The sequence below is a fragment of the Cyanistes caeruleus genome, chromosome Z (assembly GCF_971803275.1).
Source record: "Cyanistes caeruleus chromosome Z, bCyaCae1.hap1.1, whole genome shotgun sequence".
NCBI classification, from domain to species: Eukaryota; Metazoa; Chordata; class Aves; order Passeriformes; family Paridae; genus Cyanistes; species Cyanistes caeruleus.
The window spans coordinates 41,029,249-41,041,463 of record NC_141732.1 but is presented as its reverse complement, the minus strand read 5'-3'; the positions used below and the strand labels follow the sequence as shown (position 1 = coordinate 41,041,463).

The 12,215-nt window shown below is 36.3% G+C and overlaps 1 protein-coding gene across 2 annotated transcripts in view; it reads right to left on the bottom strand.

Moving 5' to 3' along the window:
- Positions 1 to 11,457, bottom strand: part of LOC111941807 (contactin-associated protein-like 4) — a 207,361-nt gene extending 195,904 nt beyond the window's left edge. For both annotated transcript variants that reach the window (XM_086866886.1, XM_086866887.1), the window contains exon 1: positions 11,021 to 11,457. In XM_086866886.1, the coding sequence (XP_086723012.1) occupies positions 11,021 to 11,117 (97 nt within the window). In that variant the 5' untranslated portion in view covers positions 11,118 to 11,457. The remainder of the gene's footprint in view (positions 1 to 11,020) is intronic.
- Between the last annotated feature and the right edge of the window lie 758 nt (positions 11,458 to 12,215).

Here is a 12,215-nt window from a genome sequence, read left to right as displayed (position 1 = left end):
GTATGCACTACTGTGCACTGAAACTTGACATAATTTGATTCTACTCAACATATGTTTTCAACACCTGCGGCATTATCTTAGAAACGCTTCCACTGAGACATTACAAAAATATATTAGAGACATCAAAACAGAGACTATTCTCTTCGGTACCTCCATCACACTTTACCAGAAATGAGAGTTAGATCAGAGAATTCTCTGTTAGAATTTCTCAATCTGCCCTTGTGTAGAACATTCACAGAGAATATACTACCATCCTTCCCAAGAAGCAGAATATTGTCAAATTTCTATGTAGTCACTGCAGAGATACAGGAAGACTTATTTGCCATATTAGATTCCTCACCTCTACCCACCCTACCCCCCTGCCCCAACATGACACAAAATGGTGAAAAAATGCTTGTTTTTTACTCCAAGTTTCCTAAGTATAACAGAAATAAAGTTCAGCATAACTGTGAATCCATCATTCACCCATCACTCTAAATTTGGGGCAGTCTGACTGGGTATCTACCACTTCTGGGCTATAAAGAGCAAACTGGCAAAGAGATGTAGACAATTTGCAAAGGGTTTGAAAATAACAACGCCTCATTGCAGACAGCACAGAAATGTACATACGGGTACTTGCACATCAATCTTCCTTTTCCCCAGTCTCTACCTCTTAAATTCTTTATTTTCCTGTCCACGGAGAATGAATCAGAACACAGTAAAGCACAGCTATACAGCATAAGTATGATCTATGAGGTAATGACTGTTCACAAAAGTCAAAACAAGTTGAGTAGAGATGGGGTTTTTGAGCCCTTGCAAAAGAAAAATGAAGAAAAGAAAGAAGTCATCATACCGCAAGCACATTAACAATATATGAGGAGTAGATGCTAAAGTGATATTCCATAAAAAAACCTTACACATTTCCTATCCTAGAAAGGATTCTTCAGGAGAATGCTATAGCTACATTTAACCTGTACCTGTGTCTAGGTTAGAGTTTTTACACTTAATTATTGTTATATGCACTTCAAATTTTACCCAGATAGAAAAACACATTGATAGTCTCTTACAGTAAAAGTGGGTAAGTCAAAACCTAACAAAGGTTTGGTGGCTGACTGATCTATTACTGAATTCCTTCTGTATTTTATTTTACTTGACATCCACATAATGTTTTTACAGAATATACCCTGAGAAAAACGCATAAAAGTCATAGTCTTCTCTTGTGCCAGGCTAACCACTGCTATCTAGATTTTCCAGAAGTACACCAGGAAATGAGATTACAAAGCACCATGCTTCAGTTTGTCCTGTTTTGCAGGGGGAGAAATGTATTCAGTGACATACATGTATGTTTACAAATACATTTTATGTAAGAGCAAGCATGTTAGGAGTAAAATTATAGGTTAGTGTTTGCAAACAAGTTTTAAGTTTTTTATTAAGTTTTAATCCCTCCTGTCTTCAAGAGTTTGGTTCATTCTCAGTCTTAATTACTGGAGGACATGTCTACTTTATGGAAATGTAGTCTCTGAAACAGACTTGGCTTGAGGAAATGTAATCTCTGATGGGTATGGTGAAGCACCAGAGCCTGGTGGTGTGGCGTAACTGAAAAACAGCCCTAAAATTTCCACATTCAGGCTGATAAAACTAAGAATTTACTGTAACATACTTTATCAGTTGCAGGGCACAGCTCAGCAATCGTCAGTGTGCTCCATTGCATCCAGATAGTCCTGAAAGAATTGAGTTTTAAGGGCTATTTCACCCTTGAAAATTAAAATCAATCATCTTGATAGTTTTTTAAAAGAAGTTACCATTGGCTCAGAAAAGCAGCAGCAGTTTTTTGCTACAGGCATAGAAATTCCCCAACCACAGGAGCTAGCTAAAATTCTAAATGTCTTTTTCTTCTCATATTTATTTTTTGTCAAGCGGGACAAATGAGTAATTCTTGTTTGTAATACGGTTGTGTATCTGCATCCTCCAAACAAGGCATAGCAAAAGGACTGGTACTTAGAAAGGAAATAAAGAGACCAGTTATATTCAAACTATGCAGCATATCACTGTTGCATGAATATTCAGCTCATTCTTTTTAAAGCTTTTATTTAATATTTATTTAGGCAAAGCTCCCATTGATTTCCCTAGGAGCTTTAGTTATAAGAAAATAAGGACAACAAGATTCAGTGCTGTTTTTAATTGAAAGAAAAACAAACCTTCCCCCACTGCAAAAAAACCCCAAAACAACACAAAAGAACCCTATTACTAAAGATTGCTTATTCTTCTAAAAAAGGTTTAGTAAATCTCACTATGATTACAAAACTATTGCAAATTAGACTACTGCATAGAAGATAGGCTTCCTGTCATTGATTGGAAATTACAGTGAGAGCCACAGTTTTACTGGCTTGAAGCTTAAAAAATCTTCCTAATCTACGTAACAGTCAGTCTGGGAGGTAGAAAGACTTTAAAGTAACAACAAAAGTACCAGGATATTTTTATTTGTTTTATTATTGTTTTATGAAAAGAAATGTTGAAGAGTTCTGGTATTTTTTTCTCATAATAGATTCTATTTCACTGTATGAAGGAGAAAAAAAACCAAAAAACCTACAGGTTTTGACAAGACCAGGTTTAAAATGGAGCTTTAATCATGGTTTATCAAAGGGGTGGAAAGATCAGACTGTCTCAGATGGATAGAACAGTCAGCTTCAGCTTATTTAATTTAATGAGATTGCACTTTACCAGAACATTGTGTATGACCAAAATATCTATTTCACATTTTCAAGAATTAGAGACAGTCTCACCGGTAGGACATTTCCAGCTCCCCACTTAGTCCCTATATTTTGTCTAGGACTAGCAATAGCAGCAGCCTTAGCCCCTGGGAAATCAAGGAGAACCTTTGTTACCAAACACAGAAAAGGGAGACTCAGGGAATCTTAACGGCAAATATGAATGACTCGCCAGGTGCAGCTGGTGATTACTGTATAAGATAATCAATATAGCTTGGTATGCTTTTTTCTAACAGTTATTTACAGTAGGATATTTCGACAGAACTGGAACCCATCTCATCTAGTGCAGATGTCTACAAAGCATACAGATGACCTAGTTACTTAGACTCAGTCATAATCAGTAGTGAGCCAAATGGCACTTTCATACTGCAAATCGCCTTTGCATGTGATTTCTTCCTTCCTTCTCCATCATGACTGCTTCATGTAAGATATACTTTTTTCTTTCTTATGACTAAATAGGGACTTAGCTAGCTCAGATGCAAATATCTAAGTTTCAGATTTTTAACTTCAGACAGATAAATCCCAATTTAACCGTTTCTGCAGAAGAAAGAAGTTAATCATATATTTCAAAAGTAAGTAATACTTGCAAATAAATGAAACAATTAAATTCTCCCTTCCCCTGCTCATCTATAATTTTATTTCTAATTCCAGAAGTCTTCGAGCTTCAAATTGGTATTTTTTTATCAGTACTTTATAGCAGTAAACATCAACTGACCTCTACCACAATTAGTAATCCTGAAGAAACCAACTTTACCCCTCCCCTCAAAATTTTCAGATAATTATAGACTATCCATATTGAGCACACCCAGTCTAATATAGCTTGGGACACAGCAGAATGTTGCAGGTGAACTAAACTAGTGTTTCGGGTTCCCTGTATGCAACTCGGTTTGTCTAGAGCATCACTTTTATAGTGCATGTTCCCCTCAAAAGATTTTACTCTTGATGTCTTGTTCAAAACCTCTGTGCCAGGCCTTCTTTAATAACAACATATTCTGTTTTCTCTCCAGGCAAGGCTTATTAGGTTATATGGCATATGAGTAATAATATTTTTTGTACCCTGTTTAACCATGTATTTAATGAGACTTTTGTTCTTTAGAATTTTCTATAAAGGTATTCTTTCACAGTAACTCTGAACAGGTCAAGCAAATACAGACAGGGATTTCTTGTAGGAAATATTAAACATAATCAGAAAAAAAAATTGTAAAATCTTATTTGTAGAAACAACAAAGGTTTTGAAATACACCTTCTACTTAGATTTCGAATAGAACAGAGAAACACCTGAAAATGTGCAAGATTTTTCTTCAGCTATTGGCTGAAAAAAGAATGATATTAAGTAATAAAAATAAATTCAAATATTCCAACATGCTGTTTCTAATCTATTTTTCCCCCAAGAGTCCATATACAAATATTTTAATTGATAGAAAATATTATAAAAATAAACAGGCACTCTAACAGCAAGGAACAAGCAATAACTTATTCTTGAGCTCAACTAAATAACAAGATCTACTTAATGAAAAGTTATTAGACACACTACCCAGCTGGATAGATTTTCTAACCATATTTCTTCTCTGTCCTTTGAAACTTAAAGTCCTAGAGACAGTTTTCTTCACTCATTTATTGAGTATGATATTTAAATAATAATTTTGTTGTTCCTAATTTGAATCTACTTAAAATGAAGTTTCCAGGATTTCAATCACTTTTCAAATTATTGCAGTAAAAATGCTCATTAAGTAGACTACAGACAGTATAGTTTTTACCTCAGATCTACACAATATTTTGGTTACTAAAAAATAGCATACCAATTTGTAGTAAAAAGTTCCCTCTGAAAAGCAAAATAATAGGACATCAATCCTCCAGTTTCACAGATATTCTATAGAGTATAACATTAATCTGTAATGTATTCTTGCACATATATAAAACACACACATGACATGTAAGTAAGAATAAAAATACGTAGAATAATGAATAAAATACATAGATATAAAACATTGCAGAGGTAAAATTTCAGTAAACTATAGTTGGTTAAACCCTAGCAGTAAACCCTAGCAGTAAAGATGCATCATTTTTTAGAAACAGAGCAAAGCATTTTCATCTCAACAGCAAGCTGTTTCTCCTATATGTTTTATGATGTTTCTCAAATTTAAAAAGACAGCCCTTGTTAAAATGATATTTATCTAATATAGATCAGTATACTGAAAAAGACATCTCTTCTTCAATTTTTAATCTAGAAGTTACACATAGGCCATGACTGACAAAATTACAAGTTACAAAGAAATTTTATATTTAAGAACTACCAGATCAATTTACCAAAACACTTAACAGTGCAAAATACAAGCAATTGTACAGAAACTCATCATAATTTTTTTTCACTATTGTTTCTACTTTTCTATCTCTCTTCATAAAACAACTGAAAACTCAGAGGGAAAAGCAGATTTTAACTTTTCACTTTAGAAACATCTTAAAGATAATGTGTACTTCTGAAGTCAGTGACAGACACAGACATGATTAATTTTAGTACTTGTTATTTCTTCACCGTTTTTAAAAAATTGCCTGGAGTGTTCTAGGAAGGAAAGCTCTTTGAATTAGTGATGGCTCTAACAGCTCCCACCTCTGTTATCACCTTGTTAGTTGAGAGCAGCTAACATTAAACATTAAAAGTACTGAGAAGCAGTTCTAACTTTCCCACAATCCTGTGTGATACAGCACACTAAATTCTCAGATCTACAAGCAGCACCAATGCACAGGTTTATTTGCGGGGGAAAGAAAAGAAATATTTGAAAGATTTAATGCTTCTTGACTATTCAATTGTTCTTTGATTTGCTTGCTTAGAGTGCGGAGTTAGCAGGATTGAGAAGGAATATTTGGCCTATTTTTTCTCAGCTAAACTTGTTCAAAGGTGAGCTTGTTGAAGTTTTTTCAGAAGACAAATTAGTAGGCAGAGTACTGGCAAGAATATTATATGAGATCTGGCTGGGGTAGAGTTAATTTCCTTCACAGTATCAAGTACTGGGCTGCATTTTGAACACAGGGTTAATGATACAGAGATTTTTTTTTATTGCTGAGCCAAAAAACAGCCCAAATCTTTCCTGCTTTTTGCAGCGCCTCAATGGAAAGGAAGTTGAGTGTGTATGGAAGGCTGGGAGGAGACAAAGCCAGGACAGGTGACCCAAACTGACCAAAGTGATACCCCAGACTACATGGCATCACGCTCAGCATATACAAACCGGGGGATGGGGTTTGAAGGGGTGGGGAGGGTATTTGGAGTGATGGCATATGTCTTCCCAAGACACTGTAGTGTGTTGGGGCCCTGCTCCCCTAGAGATGGCTGAACACCTGCCTGCCCACTCGAAGTGGTAGAAGCATTCCTTGTTTTAGTTTGCTTGTGTATATGACTTTTGCTTTTTCTATGCACAGGACAGAATTTCAGAACATACTGAGTTGGAAAAGACCTACAAGGGTCATCAAGTTCAACTCTTCTCAATCCACAAGTTTTCTATCTTTTACCCTTTCTCATCTTTACCTGCTGGTGGGGAAATCACTGAGTGTCTATGTTGGGATTGGTTGATGGCTGGGGTTAAAACACCACAGACCTATAAATATATGACAAACTATTTGCTTTTGGAATGCAACAGAGAAATATCTGGAAAGAATATTAAACTTGAGCTCTATACCTCATATACAATGATAAAAGCACACATTATTTTGTGAGACTTTGGCAAATCATCTTAGTCAAAAGTTGCCTTTCTTGTGTATGAACACAGATGTAGGCTTACATACTCTTATGCAGGAAAGAAAGAAAGCAGGATGGCCATGACTGAATATTTATGAAGACATGAAGAAGTTAGTGTTTCCTCTGGAACTTCTGACTGGCATTTAATCAAAATTTCAGTATTTCCTATCCTACACAGCAAATATAATAAATAATTAACATAAAGCCTACTGCATTTTCTTCTTGTGGTTGATTCTATCATACTTTGAGAATGGTGCTACTTGTCTCTCACTTTCCTCCAATCATGACACCTCCAATCATTACCAAGTTTGCTTCATCCATCCTGCTGACTGGACTCAGGGACAAATGTATTCATGGGAATTTTAAAGCTAGAGCAATGGGATATGAATTGTTAATTATACTCAGTGTAATCAAACCAACGCTTTTCTGTGAATTCTAAGCCTTTAAAGTCTTTAAAAAAATTGATAGATTTTTCTTCTGGTATTAGTTTAGATTTGATGTTGATACAAGTTTTTGATGTTACTGTACAAACAACATGCCAAAAATACAAGAAATGTCTGTAATGTTTTATTCATGTAAATAATTGCCCAGAGATGGCCTGATCTCTGATGAGGTCTCCATTGCTCTCTCATAAAAGAGATAGATGATAATAAACAGAAAATAAATATTAATGAAACTAAAAGAGTGACTACTTTCTCCTCTCTTCCAGCTCACAAACTAAAAGAAAAAGAATTACGTTTTAAATTAAATTGTTTTTGATAAGCAGCACTTTAGTATATTTTTAATGTGATTCCATAAAATTGTCAGCTAGTCTACAGAACTGTTTGGCACCAATGACTAATATCAGAATGGTATCAATTTCAAAATTAATATACAATTTTTTCCTTGTAGCAAGTAAACCCTTCCGAGGGGATAATACTTCACCCATACTTGTACAATGACTTGCATCTCATGGTATAATCAAGGCATGTGTTCACTCAGTCCTCTATTTGAAAACTTCAGTTTCAATAATAGTCATTCTCTGTCAGCTTTAGAGAGGTCCTCTAATCTAGCATTAACAAGAAATTCCTGTTATATAAAACAAAATCAACAGCAATCATAGTAGTAGTAGTAGTAGTAGCAGTAGTAGTAATAATAGCAGTAATAATAAACAACATTTATGCATTTATAGAAATTGTGATCATAGTACACATGTGAAAATCTGAATTCATAAAAGCTTCTGTAAAACTGGGGAGTTTTAACACAGAAAAGTAGGTATGCAGAAGTGAGAATTTGCATGGAAACTCCCCAATTCCTCTTTATTTTTATTCACTGTAACAATTTCCCTTAATAATTTTCAGTCACAGCTGACTTAATGTGTATAGAGGGTTTAATTATGTTTTCTGCAACACTTCAGTTTTAGAGAGTTTAAAAAAAAACACCAGCACCTACTGGAGTACCAATTTCTGGTAGGTTCTTAAGTGATGATTTAGTAACTTGGTGATTTACAACAGTAGAGACAGTTACCAATAAAATAAAAACGTCTCATAGCTCCAGTGGAAAAAACTCCCAGCAGTACTAGCTTTAATCTTTCATTTAAAGCTCACACTTGACCTTATACAATTACTTACTAAGGCTGTGCACTTCCAACTTCTTTCAACTACACTGGAAATGCAATTCTTTGGGAGAACGGAAGGATAGGAAAGCTCTAAGCAGCATTACTACAGAACTTTTAAAATATTCAAATTTCAGTACCAATTACTACTTCTCTTGATTGGAAGTGTCACTGTTAATTTTCAGGGGAAACAAACAAACCACAAAATAAGACCCTATAAATAAAATTTCATATTTTAGATTATAAGGTCTGTTAGCTCCCAACAGCCTAAGAACTTCCAAATCATTTTACTCGAAAGGGGACTACTGCCATTTCTTTAAGACAGAAATAATTTTGAACACATCCATTTTTGATCTAAGAAATTTTCTTTGGACAACCGGCTTAGTAATATTACCAATGACCCTTCAAGATGACATTTAAAGGTGTTTAATTTTTTTTTTTCTTACTGGCCACTGGCATTAAAGGCAAAATCTTAAGTATCCAGGATCTATTACTACAGAAAAAAAACATAAAATTAAAACAAGAAAAGTATATTAATATAGATGAAAAATTAAAAACCCATCCTACTGTCTTTGATGATTGACAGCCTACTGGAAAACCTAGCCAACAAAATTCATTCAAGAAAATCAAACTTTACCAGGTTTTTGTAAATGTGTTTAAGTACATAAATGTGAAAAATAGATGCACCTACTGAAAAGGATTTCAGTTCCTGGTTAACATCACGAGAAGAAAGGAGTAAAGTAAGTTGAAGTAGGTAAATAATGGCTCTTGCATGGATCTACCATAATCAGTAATTATGAAAAACCCTTTCTCCTAAGGTAGTTTTTTGAATTTAACACGCTAACAAAATTCACACCATAATACTTCAGATGTAAACTATCTAAAACAAACTACTTCTCCTACAGAAATATTCACTTCCAAAACAATATATAGAGGGAGGTTTTTTTTCCAGATTAGAGACTGAAAATGAACAGTATTTGTTAGGTTGGCCAAGCTCTCTCCGTAAGTTATTGTTCATTGTTTAATTTAAATAATTTAATTTATTCTTCCCACAGTAATAGTATCTTGCCTGTAGCATGGGCAGAGTTCTTGTATTTTCAATTCAGATGAGTGTTTTGACATAGTACTTAGGATTCATTCCTTAATAAAAATACTTTGCATTTATACATACTAGCTTATACGTGAAAAAATCTGTTCATTCAATTCAACCATTGGACACAGGATTTTTCCCTGTTTTTTAGATGTATCTGGGAAAGCCAGTAGTAAACGTATTCCATACTTGATTTGTTTTATCCTTCAGAATTCTATATTGGAAAGAAGCTTGAGCCTCTTCCTGAAACCTTGCTTCCTAAATTGTAAGAGTGACCTCTAGTGCTTTACTGTTTTGCTGTGTGATGCAAGTCTTTTTTGCAATGGTTTTAATATGCCTCCCTGTAAGCAACTGATTTAGTTTCGTGCATAGTGCCAAATGCTATTAATGTGCAATTCAATTATCATGGTCTTGTGAAAATGGATGTATTCATAAACTGTACAATGCAGAATGATGAAGAGAATTAAAGCTGTGACTGGATTGCAGCAGGGTGTTTAACAAGAGGAACTTAGTATTCATCTTTAGGGCTACACTATGCACTTGAGTATCAAATGAGATATCATTACTGAATGACAGCACAAGATCATTTTGGTGCTGCAGTGTGAATGTCTGGCTCATGGGAGCATGTTTAGCTTGCAAACCATACATATGCAAAACCCTAGGCTATAGATCCACTGAACATTTCAAACTTCTCTGCCATTGCTCAAATGTTTCTAGGGAGCTGTCCCCTGCCACTGGGCTGTAAGGTTATTCCTGAACATTCCTCATTGCTTTGGCATGCACTTTCTTCTCATAGAAGCATTTCTTCAGCCCTTCCCATTCTTATGATGCACAACCAGTGCCTTAACAGGAAGGGGAGAAAATATGCTCAGTTCAGGTTATGAGCATCTGGCATTTAGGCTACTGCACTACCACAGAACACAAAATGAAATCCTTCAGCTTGTTGAAGCTGAATCAAATGGAACAAGAATAACTCAGCTCTATTACTGAAATAAAAAATACCTAAAAATTAATTTCTTAATAAGTTTTTTCTTTTTTAATTTAAAGATAATTAACCTAATTCAACACTGGGAACAGGGATTTTCACATACGTACATATATATATATATGTGTGTGTGTGTGTATCTATCTGTCTATCTGTCTGTGTGTCTACCTATATGATTTCCCTCCTAGAGAGCAGATTGTCCTTAAAACTGTAATCACGGTCTTTTTTGTGCCACCACTCTACTGGCTAACTCATTTAAAAAAAAAACCAACAACTTTCTATTGTAACTGTTATCATTCTCTTCTGTAGTCATGCATGAACAATACTCCCTAAGCAGTCAATGCAGAGACCTTAGTCTTGCTGTCCACATTTTTCCTTGTCACATTGCTACTGCTTTTGAACTGCACTGTGATTGCCATTAAAGTTGAGTGCCAGCTTAATCCAGGATATGCAGATACCAGCTTTCAAAATTTTCAAATGCTAAAACCCAATACACAATAGAAATATTGCACAATAGAAGTCTGCCACTAATTTCCACGTAAGACACAATTCCTTGGAAAATACTGCAGTTAAAAAGAGAAAAAAAAATGAAAATACATCTGATCATGCATCCCTTAGCAAAACGCTGTTTTCAGATACTCTTATACAGTAAGCTTTATAAACAACATTCTGTACACAGACTCACAGTAAAAATCTATAGAAGAGTTTTAGAACATTTCCAGGCTAGCAGCTTGCTGTCACGATTTCGATGCATAAATGTTTGTCTCAAAAATTATATTTATTCTAAATGCGAAAAAAGAAAGCAAGAAAAAAAAAACAGCCAGAAGTTTTCAGCACTCTCTGGATCGAGTTTTAAATCATAGGCAATACTTACATTTATTTCCTGCCACTGCCGTATGCTGGTGATGAACAGACAGGATAAAGAGCAGCTTCAAGAAGATTTCAGTGACAGAATCCATGTTCACATTCATCGAGGCACCCAAAAGAACCAGAGTATTCGGAAACAGCTGTGCTGTACTTCAGTTCTGCTCCTGCCTCTTTCCCACCGCCTCTCCCCGCCTCTTCTCGCAGAGCTTCCCAGGGGCCAGGCACCTCAGCCAAATGCGCTCCGCATCTCCTGGCACACGCGCGCACACCTCCGGCTCTGCTGCTCAGTCTCGCAGCAGCAAGCCCTGCGGAGCAGGAGCGAGAATATCTGCCCGCGCTGCCACAGAGCGCTGGGGGCTGCTGGGCGGCCCGGCTCCGCACGCCGCTGCTGCTGCTGCTGCTGCGGGCGGGCGGCGCTGGCCACCCCTGGCGGCGGCAGGTGGGAGCCGAGCGGCCCCGCGGGGACGGCGGTGGGCGGCGCGGCCGGCACGGGAGCGAGCGCCGCCGGCCGCGCTCTGCCCGCCCTGCCCTGCCTGGGCACCGCTGGCTCTGCGTGCTGCCGAGCCTTTTTACCCGGCGTGCTAATTCTTCTTCCTTCTTTTAATGGCCTTCTTTTTCTTTTTTTTCTTTTTTTTCTTTTTTTTTTTTTCCCTTTTTTTTCCCCCTTTTTTTTTTTTTCTTTTTACACTTTCAGCTGCAAAAACGTTGCAAGTTCCGCTCTCTTAAAGGAAAGCGACTTGCCTGTAGCAGAGAACCTAAGCCTGCGAGTATGATGAGCAGCCTGCCTTTACTTGAGAAGTGAGTGATTGACTGCCCCTCAGAAAAAGGCGCCACCACTGTCCCTGGAGGGCTTTATTGCTATCAATGCTGGCATTAAAGAATTACATCCTAAGAGTAAACACCTAAACATAATATAAATATACAATTACACCTGGCTTTCCCAAAATACTTTAGCCCCCAAGTGCCACATGGAACATTTTTCTTTCCATACTTTCACAAAGCTCTCTTAAAACTGTCCTATTGCTTGTGCTTGGGAAATAACTTAATTTGAGAAAGCGCTGCAGAGGAATTTTAAGTCATTATATTCAAACTATATCCTAAAATGTGTGCTCTGGGTTTGGGTATTTTTTTGTTTGTTTGCTTTTTTCTTGTTTCTTTGTAGCTGTTGGTTTTGGGTTTTTTGGGGGGTTTTTTGAAAAACA